Source organism: Camarhynchus parvulus, chromosome 1 (assembly GCF_901933205.1).
Source record: "Camarhynchus parvulus chromosome 1, STF_HiC, whole genome shotgun sequence".
NCBI classification, from domain to species: Eukaryota; Metazoa; Chordata; class Aves; order Passeriformes; family Thraupidae; genus Camarhynchus; species Camarhynchus parvulus.
Window position 1 is genome coordinate 90,454,097 of NC_044571.1, and position 16,724 is coordinate 90,470,820.

General features: G+C 48.5%; 1 protein-coding gene across 1 annotated transcript in view; it reads left to right on the forward strand.

The window, feature by feature from the left end:
* Positions 1–16,724, forward strand: part of FSTL1 (follistatin like 1) — a 54,186-nt gene that overhangs the window by 28,944 nt on the left and 8,518 nt on the right. The window contains exons 3-6 of the mRNA XM_030959094.1: positions 9,952–10,056; positions 11,292–11,421; positions 13,101–13,133; positions 14,695–14,825. Coding sequence (XP_030814954.1) covers positions 9,952–10,056; positions 11,292–11,421; positions 13,101–13,133; positions 14,695–14,825 — 399 coding nt within the window. The remainder of the gene's footprint in view (positions 1–9,951; positions 10,057–11,291; positions 11,422–13,100; positions 13,134–14,694; positions 14,826–16,724) is intronic.

Sequence of the window (16,724 nt, forward strand, 5' to 3'; positions counted from 1 at the left end):
CACCTATGCTAGACAGTGAGCTTCTACTCTAAACCAATCTAAAAGTGCCAACATCACAGCAGAAGATGGAGGCCAAGAAGAAGAAGGAGAAAGGCTGGACATGTCCAGATTCCTCCATCTTGCCCCCTGAACCCCCATTCTAAAAACCCCCAAAAATCTATTTTTTCATCCCATGACAAACTAATTATTATTCTACTTATACTTTCGTGGCTTGCAGATCCTCATATAAGGTTGGTAACTTTTTCCATGGGTCACAATCAAAGTCACAGATGTCTTGGGCTCTGTGCCAGGGTCTCTGAGGCCCCTGGCAGAGATCCTGGCAATCCAGGACAGCCAGAGGGATGTCCTGAATTCTGACAGTGCATCACTCAGTGAAGTGGTCCTGGCTTCTGACCAGAGAGCAGAGAGAACTGAGCTCCTGTCTTCTGGTCATTCTTGAGCAAGTCTTGCACCTTGGGCCTTTCCATTCTTGTCACATGAGAGGATGACACCAATCTCATCCCTAGGGCCCTGTGGGACTGTCTTGGTTTGGAAAGACAGGGGTCTGCTAAGGAAGGCAGGAGCCTTCCCTGAAATTGAGAATGTAAACCTTCCCCACTCTTCCGAATTGCTACAATTTTAAATTAAAGGGCTCTCAGGCAAAGATATGGGAGCAGGCAATAACAGTTCTTTAATAGGGAAGAAATAAAAAGAATAAAATAAACAATACAGTCTACTGGAACAACACTGACAGAGTCAGAACTCAACTTGACACCCTGTTGGTCAGGGTGTTGGTGGCAGTCCGATTGAAAATGTGGCTGCAGTCCTCTGAAGTATCAGGTGTGGTTCTGTTGGAGCAGGGGGTTCTGTAGAGAAGGATGTAGTCTTCTTCTGAAGATCCAGGAGGAAAAGGTAGCTGCTGTTCTTCTGGGGAATCTCGTGGAGAAAAAACTGAAACTGCAATTTCAGAATCTCGGAGTATATGGGGTAGCAGTGCTTGGCTCCTCCCTCTGGGCGGAGCATCTCACAATGGGATGTTACAGTTCTTATCAGTCATGCACCGATATTCAACAGTCTGTTATCAGCGGAGGTCCCCTCCCGAGGAAGGTGTGAATGTGGTCATTCAAAGAGAGAGATAAGGCAAACTGCTCACTTGACAAGGTAATCAGCCATACAGATGGTAATGGAAAACATCTTGCATGCAATCTTCAACAGGGACTAACTTCACTTAGAACCTTTCACGTGCACTGAGATGCTTCCCTGTGTGTGAGGGTTATTTTTCTATCCAAATATGAAGTGATTAACTTGATTCCTCCCTCTGAGAACCATGGTGCAGCAGAGCATCACATCCACTCCTCCTGTGGGCCTGATTCTGCCCTGCTTACAGCTGAAGCCTCTTCAGCTCGTTTGGTAGGCACAAATCAGTCACACTCTGAACTCCTGCCTCCATGCCTTGCTGGGACCAACACTCGTAAGAAAGGTCCTGGTGGTTGTGGAAAAGCTGGCAATTTCACCACATGATGCAGGAGAAGGGAATCAAATTCCTTCTTCCAGAGGTGCTGTAGGGATAGATGGAGGGAATAGTGCTGAGAGAAGTGCAGCTTTGGGCCATGACACTTTGGAAGCTGGGAGTATGAGGAGTGTTTTTGCCTGAGCAGCAGAGAGGCTGCAGGAGGGAGAGTGCTGCCAGATGCAAGCGCCCTTCCTTATAGCAGCCATTTTCCAGACTTGTTTGCAGGAGCGATTTCCTCTTCCCCAGACTCTCATGTCATTGTTCCCCTAATGGGGCCTCACTGGTCATTGCCTTGTGGTGGAAAATATGAGGCTGTGGGGGCCAGAGCACAGACATTCCTTCCAGCTTAAAAGGGAAAACAGAGTCCTTGTGCAGCGGAGTCCCCGAGAGGTGTGCCTGGCTCCGGAACTGTTTCAGCAGCATCACGCTGTAAGACACATCAGCTGTTTGGCAGATGCCTTTTTGCTCTTGATTAGGTTGTAGGGAGAAAATCCTCCTTCTTCCCAGTTCTTGCTTCCCTTTCTGTGCAGGCACCAACTTCTGCTTGCTCTCTGTGGGATATGAGAAAGCCATGGCTAGTGTGTGAGGGCTGCTGCCCCTGCCAGCGGTCCAGGCCATGTCTCCAACAGGGCTCAGTGGGGAGGTAGAGCTCTGTATCCATCCTGCTAGTGTCTGCAGGGCAATTCTGCCCAGGCAGGCTTTTTTAGTAGCAGTTCAAGCATCAGACATCTTCATGTCCATTTCCCTGACAGAGTCATGGATGAATTCTCACAAGCAGGTTTTCACAAGCCATGTTGTTTTTCCATGGCCTCATGTAAAGGTCACTGACCTGATGAGCCCCCTTTATCACAGAGGTCACTCAGAGCCTCAGCCACTCTCCTGCTCAATGCACATATGATGCACACATCTGATCCGTGGATCCTGGACTGAGCAGCCAGCAAGTCAGGGAGGGTCTCACACAAATGGGTGAGGTATGGGTTTGCAGAGAGGGAACCTCCTATGAGCTCTGGGAGTTGCAGTTCCTTTCCTCTATTGCCTTCTTTTCTCTGCATCCAGATTTTCTGGGAACACGTCCTGATTCCCAGCATGTGCAGAGATGTATGGTCTGGCTTGTTTCCCATGAGCAAAGTCAGCTGCCATTAAATATTCATCTCACAAGCATTCAAAAGCCTTTAAGGGATTGCACTTGATGGTTTAAGAGAGCCAGTCCTAGATGTCAGTTGAGAATAGAAAGAGATAGGAGCAAAGCATTGGGAAGAGGGGTTGGCTGATGTCTAGGTGTGTGTATTGGTGGATTGGGGCACATGCTCCTCCATGACAGGCATCCCACAGGGAGTGCAGTAGCTTCTGACACTGTATCTAGATCTCTGTTCACAGCACTTGATTGAAGCTGGCTGAAATACCCTAGTGATGGAAGCTCTGAGGGGGCAGAAGTGAGATGGGATCTGTCCTCCAACTCAAAGAAAATGTGGTAGGGGAAGCACAAGGGTCAGTGGCCGGGAGACAGCAGGGGGCCTGGATTCATGGCAGGGGGCTGGAGTGAGGATCTGTCCTCAGGACTGCAAGCAGCAGTGACGTTGAGTCTGTCAAGAGGAGAGGCTGAGCCAGAGAAGTGTTGTGTGGGGCTCTGCAAAGGAATTTCTGCCAGGTTCCCTAAGGAAGCAAAGCAATGTCAGCAGGCTGTCTGCGTCTGCCTGCCTGTCTCTGGCCTCCAGTGAGCCTTGAATCCATGGGCCTGTTTCCGGCACAGCTGATAAAGCGGTGGAGGCCTCCGAGATAATGGGATCCAGCTGGTTTTGTGACTCTAGGTGACTGCCTTAATGAGAGGGGCCTGTGAAGACCTCCCCTGAGGAAGGAGTCCATGAGCTGCCCTGGAACTGGCTGACAGACAGGCCGTGCAGAGAGAGCTGTTGGAAACTGGCCTTCATTAGTTCTGCCGCTCGCAGGATGGCTTTAGGAATTGGGGGAGGGGGGAATCCTGCAGTTTAAATTGCACTGGACCCCTCGGCATCCAGCACGGACTCCATACTGATACCCTTCAAATAGGATATTGTTAGCATTGGGAATGTTGAGGGAACATTGTCAAATGCAACTGGTCACACTCCCTTGGGGAATCCAGCCCTGGTCCAGACTTTGCCTGACAAACATCTCTTCTTTTTTGACTACCTAGCTCAGGGATGGCCTGGTTTTGAGCCTTTCCAGCTGCCTAGCAACACCTTTGCTGGTGTGAGCAGCAGGACATGCACCATGTGCCTTCCAGAGACAGGTGTGGAACTCCTGCAGCAGGGGAGGGAGGGGTTCCAGAAAGTGCCACTTTGAGTCCAGATAACACCAGGCCAGAAGAAGCATGCAAGAGATGACCCTGCACCAGTGTGTACAGTAACGTCTGGCAGGAGGTTTCATTCCAAAGTAGAGTATGTGTTATTCCACAGCCTACTGTACCATTCCAATAGCGATGATGTCCTGGGATTGTCCTGATGATGTCTGGTTTTTTTTGGAGAGGTGAACTGGGAATAGGGTGATTCAATCCCCACTTGCTGGGCTTATCATCATCTTATTTTTGCTAAATGAAACTCAAGCCTTCCAAGTAAGAATTTAAGATCATTTGTGTGGATTTTCTTCCAGCCTGGGGCAGTAGCCCAAAGGAAGGAAAACTGTAATGGTCACCTTACCTATCTGTTTATGGCAAACCCAATGTCAGGGGTGCCTGCTTGTTTCACGCTAATCTGCTCCATTTATGCTGCTGCCAAATTTCTGCCCCATCACACCAGAGTGTTAGTGGATCCAGGGAGCTGCCACAGGAATTGGGTCAGGTTTGCAGGGAGGAACAAGTGCTTTGCTTGTTAGTTGCAAACTAGAACAACAGGGCAAACATGCTGCCAGAGCCAGCTGTACAAATGACCAGAGGTGACAAGCTGGCTGCCCCTTCATGCCCTCAGTGAACATGGGATCTGGTCTCCCTGGACCTCTGCAGGAGGACACTGCTGCTGAAAGAACTGGGGAATCACTTGGGTAATGGGATGAAACGCATAAGCCAAATGCTTTCTCAGTGCCATCACTATACAGGAGTTGCTAATTTTTTCTGGCTCCCCCTGAGCTGCTCTGCTGCCCAGCCATCTCTTTTTGAATGTTGCAGCACAATGCTTCTCCCTCCCAGCTCCACAACAGGAGAGGAGGGAAGTTTGGGAGTCAGGAGACATAGTTTATCTCAGCTTTCTGCATCATTAACCTACTGCCTTGTGTTTCCAAATCTTTCTGCGTTCAGAAGCAAACATTGCCAAGACAACAGCTAGACAAGGCGCTAGATTTCATGGCTGGATGTTGAGTTGGTTTAGAAATTATACAGGCTATGCAGTTTATGGGTAGCACCTTGGCATGTTCAGAGATCCCTTACATCCCTGCTCCCCTGTTAGTTGTGGCTGGGAACAGGCAAAAGGGATGTGGATGTGAAGATGTAGGGAGACTGGCAGAAATATGTAGCTCCACAGCTTATTTCTCTTTGCTGCATGGAGGGGAGTTTACTGTGAATTGTACTGATTATATCTGAAAACTTGCAGCCAGCTTTTGCTGCTGCCTTCCCTGAGGCTTGAGAATGTGTGCATGTCTTGCAATCCCAGACATCATTTTGGTGCCCTTTAGTTTTGCCTTCTCTGTGTAATACTCAAGTTTGTATAATACATGGGATTGCCTCCCATAGGAGTTTTCAGTGCTCCAGCTTTAGAGCACGTTGATTTCCATGCACATCACGCAAGGCAAAACCACAAAACCTTGATTTTACAGCAAACAGCATGGAGCATTATGTGAGGGTCAAGTAATTTATGTATTTCCAGAAAGTGATGCCAAAGGAAGAAAAGACCTGCCCTCACTGCTGATCCCAGAAAAGGTTATTACTTGTATCAATAGGAGCAGGACAGTAGGTCCAATGCAGTACAGGCTGCTGAGAGAAAGATTTTTGAGGTCTCAAAGAGGAGATCTTATGTGGAAAGATATGCAGAAAACAAGCCAGTATGAAGGGTTGTTGTGAAGCATATTAACTCCCCATCTAGTCTTTCTGCTTGTTTTCCATAATGTGTGTAATGGCAGTAATCCCTGCTGCTCTCTTCGGGCAGTAGGGCACTGTGGACATGGAGCTGCATGCACAGCTCTTCTCTGCAGGTGGAAGCTTGTTCTTCCTTACAGAGGTGTTTTGTCATTGAATTGTTCGTGGTTTCAACTTTCACAGGCTGGTTGGGAAAGTCCCAATTTCCACCAAGGGACACCAGACAGTCATGGCTCAGTAGGGGCCGGGGCAGGAGGCAGCCAAGGGAGGGCTGCAGCAGGCAGCTCCCTTGCAAAGCCAAGGAGCCGTGATATCTCTTTTCTGTCATGTGTACAATCACTCGTATCTCACTGCAGACACTGCACTGTTTCCATGCAGTCCCACCAGTGCAGAGCAGGCACAGCACCTGGCAGTACCTTGGGATCCTGTGTAGACTTGGCACTGCCTTGGTGTGTCAAGTCACACTCGGTCCTGGACAGCCGGGCGCAGGCAGGGACTCGGAAATGCTCCGGATGTCTGTGCTTACTCTGTGTTGGGGGTCCAACTTCTCAGCACCAGATGCTGCCAGAGATGAGAAACAACCCTTTCCACTGCCTAATTTCCTAATTTTAGCTCTCCACCTTGAGGCCCTGCATTGCTGGTTGCCATGGTGATCCTTCACCACTGGCATTGCCTCTGGCTTTCGCCTGCGGGTGCCTTGGAAATGTCTTTTTCCTCCTTGCTCGTCAGGAGACAACAGCTGAGGCAGAGGCATTGCATGTGACTCTCTGCACTGTCAGCTCAGGTCTTCTGCTTAGTGTTTGCCTGTTAACATGCACAAACCTTCATCCACAGGGTTACACTTCCCAGCCCTCCAAAAGCATTGTGCATTCCCATCCCCATTCAGTAGACAAGCTGGGCTATGCACACATGACGCTACCCAGCTGCCCTGAACTTCTGGCCCTTGAGCTGTTGAGAACAGCCTTCTCCATGGTCCTTGCCAGAGAAGATGGCTGGGAAGGTCATGCCCCTGCAGGGTGAAGAGTCAGAGTGCCCCTGTGCTGTGGCAGACATTCCAAAGGCACAGATGCTCCTGCCCTGGCTTCATCTGGCTGCTTTTACACCTTCCCACTTGCTCTCTGGGCAGCAGAGGAGTATGTAAAGGAGAGAGAGAGAGCTTGGGCACCTCACTCGAGGCAGAAGAGAGGAAGTGCCTTGCCAAGGCTTGCAGTGGAAATGCCACCGTGCAGCAATTAATAACAACTCTCTGCGCTTTCCCTTCCACCTGCCCGAGCGCGCTGTGGACTGGAACGGGTGACACTTCCCGAGCACAGGATGACAGAAAAAGCAGTGGCAGCTCTCAGAGTCAAAGCAGTGTAAAAGCTGTGATCCCAGCAAATCCTGATATTAATTAATTTAAGGGCAATGATGTTGCAACACTGTGGAGTCCTTTTTTAAAATTTAAATTTTAAAAATTTGTGGTTTATATTTTCAAGCTTTTACAAGGCAGGTGCAAGGATGGCTATTTAATATTAAAGTGGCAGCTGCCTCACTCACTCCAGTGGGTGAAGCTTTATAAAAAGCAAACATGACAAGATCCAAGGTAAGATCAGAGTATCTTTTACAAGAAACCAGTTTGGCTGGTAGATTCTGGGAGATCACCAGAGAATCAGGAGATTATAAAGCCTCATTCACAGACCCCCACTGTACTCATCCAATCATCCACCTCTGTCCCTGTTACACTGTCAGTTGTGCACAGGAGACTCCCACATTTGCTGGGAAGGCAGCCAGGAACTGCTAGAAAGAGCTCCTGCCCTGTGGTATGCCACAGCTGGGTTTGAGAAACCCTGTGCCAGAGTGAGAGGGCAGGCAGGCAGAGCAGCTTGCTTCATTTCTTCCTCTGGCTGAATCCTGAGGTGGAGAAAGCCATGCTGGAATGTGGCAATCAGCCCCAACCCCCTGCCAGCCTAGGGCAACTTAAGGTAATAAGAAGAAGCAACCAGAAAATTGTGTTGCTTTGATTAATAAGAAAAATCAGAATAATGGTGGCCTTCTAGCCTGGCAGGTGGAAGGGTGTCTTCAGAAGCTGTTCTGGTAATATCATCCTGCCACCATCCCCATCCCAGGTTCCAATGGAAGAGCTGTGGGATGGTCCTGGGCTTTAGCACTACCAGGGAGGGAGCTGTGGATGGCCACATTGGAGACTGGGTTTCCAAGTGAGCTCCCTTGGGAAGAGGAGTTCTGCAATCTGAGCTTGGGCACTGCAGATGCTTGTTGAGGCCAGCTGCATTGTAGCAGTGCCCTAAGTCCCAGCCAGGAATGAAAAGCCAGGTTTGGCACTGGTGGGCATGGGTGTGAGGTGGCTGCTGGCAGTCCCGCCTGTCCAAGGGAGAAGCAGAGTACTGCCATCTATTGCAGGCACCTGGATTACAGACCTCACTGGGTGGCCATTCGAAGCTGTGCCCAGCTGTTTTTTTCTCTCTTTCACTGCTTGAAGGGATTTACAAGTTGCTCAAAACCCCTTAAATGGATCAGCACTTTGGTAGCTACATTGCATTTTAGGTGTGTGAGTGCCCAAAGTCAGACTCCAGCCTTGGGCAATTTGTGCATTGTTTTTCTTCGTACATTTTGCAAAATGAGCTATTCTTCCTTCCCTGCCCTGAGCTGCATGAGGTTGCTTTGTGCAGTGAAAGCACTCCCATTGTTCCATCCTACCCCAGCCTTCCCCTGGAAGGTGACTGGAGAGATCTGGATGCAGTAGAAGGGATAGTCTGTCACTTGTAGCTCAGAAACAATATGTGAAAGGAGATGAAAAGGCACAAGGAGGTAATGCTGTCTTCATGGGGAGAGCAGGCCTGGGACATGGAATACATTTCTCAGCTAAGACTGGCATGTCCAAACACTGTATTTGACAGAATAAGCAGCAAAATAGGAACTCCTGCAGAGAATCCAAAAGATGTTTGTCACTATGTGAACCTGGAGGGATTCCTGCAGTGCTTTGAAAAGACCTTCTCAGGTTTGATGAATTGTGCAGTAGGCCAGCAAACAAACTATTCTGAAGACCAGGGCAAGGTTATTCAGAAAATGATCTGGCTGTCTCTGTGGGCTGTTCAGTAAAGACAGAATCTCTCTGTGAAATTGTGGTTTAAAAGCAAAACAAACAAAAATCTAGAATAAAGAAGAAACAGGAGGAAAAAAATGTGTTCAGCATTTGTCACTAATGCTTGCTCTTCTGACAAATTCTGTTCCTTTTTCATCACCTATTTTCAAAAGTAAGTGATGGAGGTACAAAGATGCCACAAATGAGCAGAGTATAAGAATAATACTCTGATGAGAAGGTGAAAAAACATTTTTGTATTAGAGGGAAGAAACACAGCAGATGCGATTGACTTATCTCACTGATTATTTTTCATTCCTCAATCTTCTTTCTGATGCAAAACTGTTGCAGAAGCTAGTTGGCTGGCATAAACCAGATACTCAACATACAGGTGGAAAATGTTAGGTGAAATGAGAGTCACAAAGGAAATTAATGACAAAGCAGGGAATTAAGCCAGGCTCTTCAAAGTCTGAACCCTGGAACTATCTTCTCTTTTAAAAGTCTATTAAAAAAGGCATTAAATGGATAAAAACAAGTGGTAGTTGCATCAAAACCATGATTAAACTATGGAAATATTCCACACTAGGTGTCACCAGTTTAGGAATGCTGTGGGACATCAAAAAAAAAAAAAAAAAATATTTGACAGTTATGTGAACAACAATACTTTTGATGACTTTGGCCAGGAGAGAACTGTAAAGCATATAAATTGTGCTGCAGGACATAAGTCAACTGCAGGCTGTCAGGAACCAGGAAGGAATTTTCATTACGGGAGGATTACTGGATAATTATCTCACCCATGACAGTGTTCTTCCTCTAAAGTGTTTGATCTTGACTAGTGAAAGCAAGATAATGGGTCAGTTTTTTGTGACAGGGACATTTTCTGGTGCCTGATGGCAATTTCTTCTGCCAGTTTGTGTTGTACCTTTCTCTAGGGATATGTTCACCTTCTTCCTAAGTGTCTCAAGCAAAGACATTTCTGCTCCCTACCCTCTGTGAAAAGAAATTTTAAAGACAGCAGTCATCGACATGAGCAAATTATTCTTGCCATTCATGCTAGACTTCCTCTTGCTCATGTTTGCTCCACTTCTCCCAGGTGATTTTCCAGGAATGACCTGAAGGAAACCCTGTATTCTTGGGACTGTAGCCCTTGTTCTTGTGTCTGCTGCTTCTTATTGTCTGAGCTGTCCATCTACTGAAGTCATGTCTCTCTTGTTCTGTCACCCCCACCTTAACACCGTGGTACCTTTTTGGTCCTGATACCAGTTAAATGTGCTATTTTTTTAACTGTGTTGTTACTCTTCTGGGTAATGATGTATTTTGTGTCTCTGACTTTGTATCTTGCAGGAAGAGCCAAGGAGCAAATCTAAGATCTGTGCCAATGTTTTCTGTGGAGCTGGGCGTGAGTGTGCAGTGACAGAGAAGGGAGAGCCAACCTGCCTCTGCATTGAGGTATGGGAGCAGCACAGGTTCTGTGTCTGGGACAGGTGGCACCACCATCACCCCCCAGATGGGTTTCTATCACTGGAAGGATCCCATGATGGAATAAGGCTATGGCTGTTTTGAAGCAGCTGCAAAGTCACAGCAGCTCTACAAGCAGCAGGACTGTTTCCAGAGTTGTGTGGGGGAAGAGCCCTGCAGGGTAGATATAGTCTGGGACTCACAGCTGTGCTGCTTGCAGGACTGCCTAGGGTCTTTACACGCACAGGAGACTTTTGTTGGGAAAGCCCAGGGGGGTATGGATGTGCAGCTGGCTTTGAAGGGCACTCTGGGGAGTGGTCTGTGAGCTCCAAGACAGCCTGCCCTCACTGGCGCCTGGTTTGAGGAGGTTACAAGCACCCTACTAAAAATCAGCTTTTGTAAAATGGAAATAATTGTGCTAAGTGCTGTAAGGATGAATAGCTTTATCCAGCAGGGAGTCAGAGATGATTAGAAGAGTCGTTCCCAGCTGTAGGGACACAATGTCTCCCTACTGTGCTCTGCTCCATGCCTTCAAAACATTTCTGCCTGGCTCCTGGGAATGGCCATGTGGCCCTTTGTTCCCCCCTTCCCTCAGAGCTTGCAGCTCTGACATGACCAGCCTGGGCACTGGAGAGTGAAATGCTCTGTTAGTAGGAAGAGAGTCTGTCACTATGGGTAGGCTTGGCCAGACCAAAAGGGACAGAAGAGAGAAGCTCATAGCCTGAACAGTGGCACTGGTGAACTCTCCCTTTGCTGTGGGCTGTGCTGTTTGTTCATAGCTGATGGCTTATTCTGCCATTTGGTTGCAGAAGGGTGGAGCAGAGTCTGCAGAAAGATGCAATGGAGCCAAGCAAGTGCAGGTGCAGAGACCAGAGGCACAGAAACACCTCTGGGCAGGCATGGCCACAGCACATGGAGCAGCAGTTGCAGGATTATGCTCCATATTTATGCTGAACACTGATTTCTCTGCAGAGGTCTGCTCTCAGAAAGACTCCTGTCATGCTGGTAGTGGTGGTAGAAACTGGGATGAAGTGAGGCCTTTGAACTCACACCCACAGACTTCCCTGTGTGGGTTTTTCTAGGATAGTGATGGGTGAGTTAGCCTGTTCCAAACACAGGGCCAAGGGGACTATGCCAAGGACTTCTCCTGAGCTGGACTATGGTTGAACTCACTGAGCTGTCCCAAGGAGGCAGGTGAAAGGCTATGTTCTCTGGCTCTCCCACAGAAATGCAAACCTCACAAGAGGCCTGTGTGTGGGAGCAATGGGAAGACGTACTTGAACCACTGTGAGCTGCACCGTGATGCCTGCCTCACCGGCTCCAAGATCCAGGTGGATTATGATGGCCACTGCAAAGGTAACCCTGGCAAGGAGGGCTGGATACACTCTCAGGGACAAAGAGCTGGAAGGGAAGCATGATAACAAGGCAAGGCAGAGGCCTCACTGGCCAAGACGTTGTCCCACAGTTGCTGAGTGGGGTAAACAAGGCAAGCCTCTGAACAGGAGCCAGATTCAAGCAAGAGTCCAGATGACCAGGCAAGCTGGCAGTGATGAAGTAGGCCTGATATCAAGTTGTGAAGTCAGGGCTGGTGACTCTGGTAACCAGAATCAGACAAGAGCCAGGCAAGCTCATAGTGATGCAGTCTGTAGCGTTAATTCGGCCTCTTGCTGGGTTCAGTGTGTCTCCAGCAGGCTGCACAGGGTCCAGATAGTGCAGTCCTATTTGGGACATACTGTCTCATTCCCAAGCAGTTCTCAGCCGCAGGTGACCTTAGCAAGCTTAAGGGATATCAGCCCTTTAGTGATTATCAGCTCATTGTGATTTCAGCTCTCAGCTTGCTAGGTGCAGGCAAACACAGGGAGAGAGAGGAGAAGGCAATTTAGAGTTCCACAGCGATGTCTTAATTGAATCTTCTGTGAAGGGTTCCAGTGACAGCTCTTCTACCAGAACCAGGCTAAACCAGCCCTTTATATAGGGTACAGGGGGATCAGAAATGGTCCAATGGCAAGGGTTAAGGGAAAGTGACCTATAGGGTTACAGAGAGATAAGCAGGGGTCCAAAGGCAGAATAGGGGCTTCTAGCTATTCACTATGACTTGGCATTTCCTATCTCTATGCTTCTGCTCACCACGGGGCCCTTGCAGGCCCTGTCCCTGCCATATAGCAGGGCTGAGATCAAGGTGGGAACACAATCACCAGGTCAGAGCCTGGATCAACAGTCTATGGAAGAGAGTGGTTGGAACAGAGCTGGAGACAGGCATGGCTACAACATAATAATCACAGGCAAGGGGTAGGAGTTGAGGAATCAGATATGAAATGGAGCCTTATGGTTCACGGTTAGAGAGTTTGGATCTCCATCTAGGTGAGGCCACCAGGGTCATTAAGGCCCTCATTAGTGCACTCAGAGCCCTGAGACCTTGACTGTGGCAGGACCTTGGAGCTATTGTCCCCCCAAGCTTCTGGGAGTGTGGCACTCAGGAGAGCAGGGCAACCTTTTGCTCCTGCTGCCTCACTCTAAGCTTTTGGATTCAGCCAGGTAAGTGTCTCAGTTTAACTGCTCAGGAAGAGTCATGCTCTGAGGATAAACTCCTAAAACCAATACTATCATCCATGTTCCTAAGGAACCTCAATAACTTTAGGAGCAAGGATTTTGCCTCATCAGTGGGGCTGTTTAACTCACACACATACCAGCTGCATGGTTTTCTTGTGTTCAGACAGAGTTTCATGTGTTTAAATGTGTGCTCACTCTCTCTTGCCCTGTCACTGAATACCATGGATAAAAGTCTGGTGCAGTCTTCTCATTTCCTTCCATCAGATTTATAAACATTGATGAGATTGTCCCTGAGCCTTCAATTCTTCAGTCTAAACTGTCCTCAGTACCTCCTCATGGTCCAGGGGATTCCAGCCCCTCAATCATGTATGTGGCCCTCATATATCCAAAGACTCCCAGGTTCCTCTGCTTTTACCATGGTAGGAAGAAATTTATATTGCTTCACACTGCATCAGAAATGTCGTCTTCTCTCTTTCCATTAACAGAGAAGAAGTCTGAGAATCCAGCTGCAAGTCCAGGTAAGAAGCTGTGTCCTGTTTGGCTGAAGCCTCTGTATGCTCTGGGAGACGGGCAGAGGGAGTGCCGGGGGAGTGCAGAGCTCTGTGTAAAAGTCATATCCTGCATGGGCTGTAGAAGAGTCTGAGTTGATAAATCAGCTGAAATGTGATTGCCCCACTCTTTACTCTTGGGTAACCTTTCAGAGCTCATACATCTCCTGGGCTTTTCACTGTGCTGCGATGTCTCGGGGACTCAGCATAGACAAGGTGCAGTGAAACCCAGTTTGCCCCCAGGGACTCAAACTGTGTTCATCACCCAAACTGAGGGATGGAGCACTCTTTCAAAAGGAACTTTGCTTTAGGAGTGATGAACCTATGGGTGCAGAGGCAGAGAGTCAGGAGGTACAGCTGAACTGCCTCTACTATCAGCCAACAAGATGATCTTGAGTCTCTTCTAACCTAAATGATTCTATGACCACCTAAATTTTAAGTCTCTTTGATTCCCTGTGCTTGGTTTCTCCCCTTATGTATTGCCATGTGTACTTAACACTGGATTTTAGGGCCATGGCTTGTCACTAGGAGAGCCTTTTCCTATTCATGACCTCTAAGTACTGGAGCTGTATAATCATCAACTTTAACTTCCTAGGACAGATGAGAGCAAAGCCTCATACAAACTAAAGAGGAAGGACCATGTCAGAGCGCGGCCACCACCCTAAAGCAGTTTTAAAGAAGTACAAAATTAAACATGCAGAATCCCTACAGAGCTGATTTTTTTTCATCTCTCCATCTGTTTGTGATAGTAGTCACTGGATTCAGAAGATCTTTAGTGTATTTGAGTGACATGAATGCACACTGATTACTTTTCTGGCTTCACTGACCACTGGGCAGGTGTGACAATTCCCAGCTAGGCTTTCAGTTTTGTTTCTAAATGCATGGTTTGTACTAGCACACAAAGTGTGCTAGTAACTGCCCTGAAGAAACCTGTGACACTGGCAAGCATTGTGAATGAACAAGCCCAACCTGACCCCCTCTCATTTCCAGTCAGAGTGGACAAACCAGGGCTTTGAAGAAACAGTATTTCCTGAGAGAGTAGGCCCTAAAATTCAAGTCTTGGAGACAGAGTAGTAGAAAGGCTTGCTCAGCCTAGTCTTCCCCCTTGCAGAGGATAGAGGTTTTGGTATTTTAGGGTTGACAGGTGAATGACAATTCTACGCAGTGTCGGGAAGCCGGGGGACATTGTCAGTTACCTTCCTCCCTCAGTGTGGGACTCTTCACACCAAGATGAGTCAGCTCCGGGTTGTTCTTCCACAAACTTCAGGAACAGGAAGGAAGAGCTTTGGCAGGAGTGCTGTTTTCCAGCCGTGCCACATGGTGTCACCAACAGCCCATCCACTATTCAGCACATGTCATATCTGCTTGGATCTGGCAGTGATGTAACTCCAAGGACCTGACCGAGGGGCTGCAAGCTGCCATCAGGGCAAGATGGCTGGCTTTTATTTCCAGTCCTCTCTTTGTGATCTCCCTGCCAGCTTGATTTCTCTCACTCTTGTTTTTCCTTCTCCTGCACTGTCTCCCATCACAGTTGTCTGCTACCAGTCGGACAGGGACGAGCTTCGTCGCCGGGTGATCCAGTGGCTGGAAGCTGAGATTATCCCAGATGGGTGGTTCTCCAAGGGCAGTAACTACAGTGAAGTCCTGGACAAATATTTCAAGGCAAGTAGAGCAGCACCTGCCTCAAAGCCCAGACAACATTTCTTGCCTTGCCACTGCATAACAGCTGCTGTGCCCCCCAGCTGAAAGGCTGCCTGTGGAGCTGGGGACCAGAGGGATCTGATAAGTCCTACAGCCTGATGTGTTACAGGCTGCCTGCAGCAGCCACTGACTGAGACACTGACACAGCTTGTGACAACCAGATGTGGAGCATCTCTGTCTCCTGGTGTCTGACCTGCCCTGGGGAAAAGGAAGAGGGCAAGCCATATGTGCCTGTAGCAGAGTAGAGAACTAATCTCGGGTAAAATGCCAGAGGAAAAGAAGTGAAAGTGCTGGAAATGCAGGAAGCTGTGGCAGGGGCCGCTGATCCTTTGGTCTAGATAGTCCCAAGGCCATGCTGAGATGGGTATAAGGGACACTTGGGGGTTTCAAGGAATATGTCCCAGTTGTGGCTGAGAGCTGGCAGTTCCCTAATACTCTGCAGAGTGAAAGCCACTTGCATCTTGGGCCTTGCAATAATCCTGTTTCTCCCTCCTCCCTGTCAGTCTGTCCCTCAGCCTATCTGCACCCCCTTCTGTAACCAGCAGATCCCAAGCTTCTCCCATGCTCCTGCCACATGCACTGCTGTGTCCCTCCCCCTCACGCCTGGCTCCTGACAGAGACTTCAAAGCATTCAGGATGGAGCTGGAGGAGCAGGTGGGGAAGAGGGGAGAGCATTTAAATCATGAGCTGTTGACAGCCAGAGATTAATGGTGCCTGACAGGAGTTAGCACTGTAAGCAAATTTGCCATGGCAATGGCACCCCCTGGTGAGACAGTGGAGCTGGTCCCCACAGAGCATCCTCACATTTGCAGCCTTTAATGCTGCTCTGTCTGTGGAAATCCACTGCCCTGGGCACTCCTGTCAGTGCCTGCCAGCACCCAAAAGGAGCAGTGTCCTGTGTTAGTCCCTCTGCCTGCAAATGTGCTGTCCCCAGCCACTTTTGCAGGGTCTCCCCAGGTCATGGGCTTTGTTGAAATGCATGAGCCAGCCACAGGCTTGTTCCACTGTCACCACACAAGCCGTTCACACCCACTGTCCCCACGCCTGTCAGCGTGCTGGTGATATCCTGAGGCTGAGCTCAGAGGCAGGCAGCCTCACGTTCTCTTCAGTGTCCCACTTTTTCTAGAGCACTGATCCCAGCCACTGGGTGAGAGATCCTATGGCAAAGAAATACCTCTGCTTCTACCAAAGGGAGAATTTCTATGGCCAAGGTCAACAGTACGAGGTTCAGTAAGGTCAGGTCCTGCATTTGGGTCACAACAATCCCAGGCAGAACTACAGGCTGGGGAAACAGTGGCTGCCAAGGGAGGTGGTGGAGTCACCATCCCTGGAAGGGTTCAAGAAACAACTGGATGTGGCACTTGCTGCTGTGGTTTAGTTGATAAGGTGGTGTTCAATCAAAGGTTGATGATCTTGGAGGTCTTTTCCAACCTTAATGATTCTGTAATTCTCTATCAAGTGGTAATCCACCTTTTCAACTACCTTATTCTTTAAGCTTTGAAACATTTTTAAAGCAGAATTCAGAGTTTGGAACAACTTGGGACAAATCAAGGCAAAGCAAACTAAATGACTTCAAACACAGTGAAATTTGTGTCAGCAACGGGTATCTGCTGTCACTGGAGGAATTTTGTCCTGCCAAGCTGCAGGGCTCTTCATGTCCTGCATTCCTGCAAATGGCCTGATTCTTGTCCTGCATGTAGGAAACACTGGAGGCATAGTTGAAATGAAGCTTTTCCCTTTTCTCCTTGATGGGGAAGTTTGTAGATGTGGCATTAAGCTATTTCCCTCTTGGAAGCCTGACTTGTGGGGCTCACTGGGATGTGCTTTGCTCGTCAGGCAGGTCATGACCTTGAAGGACAT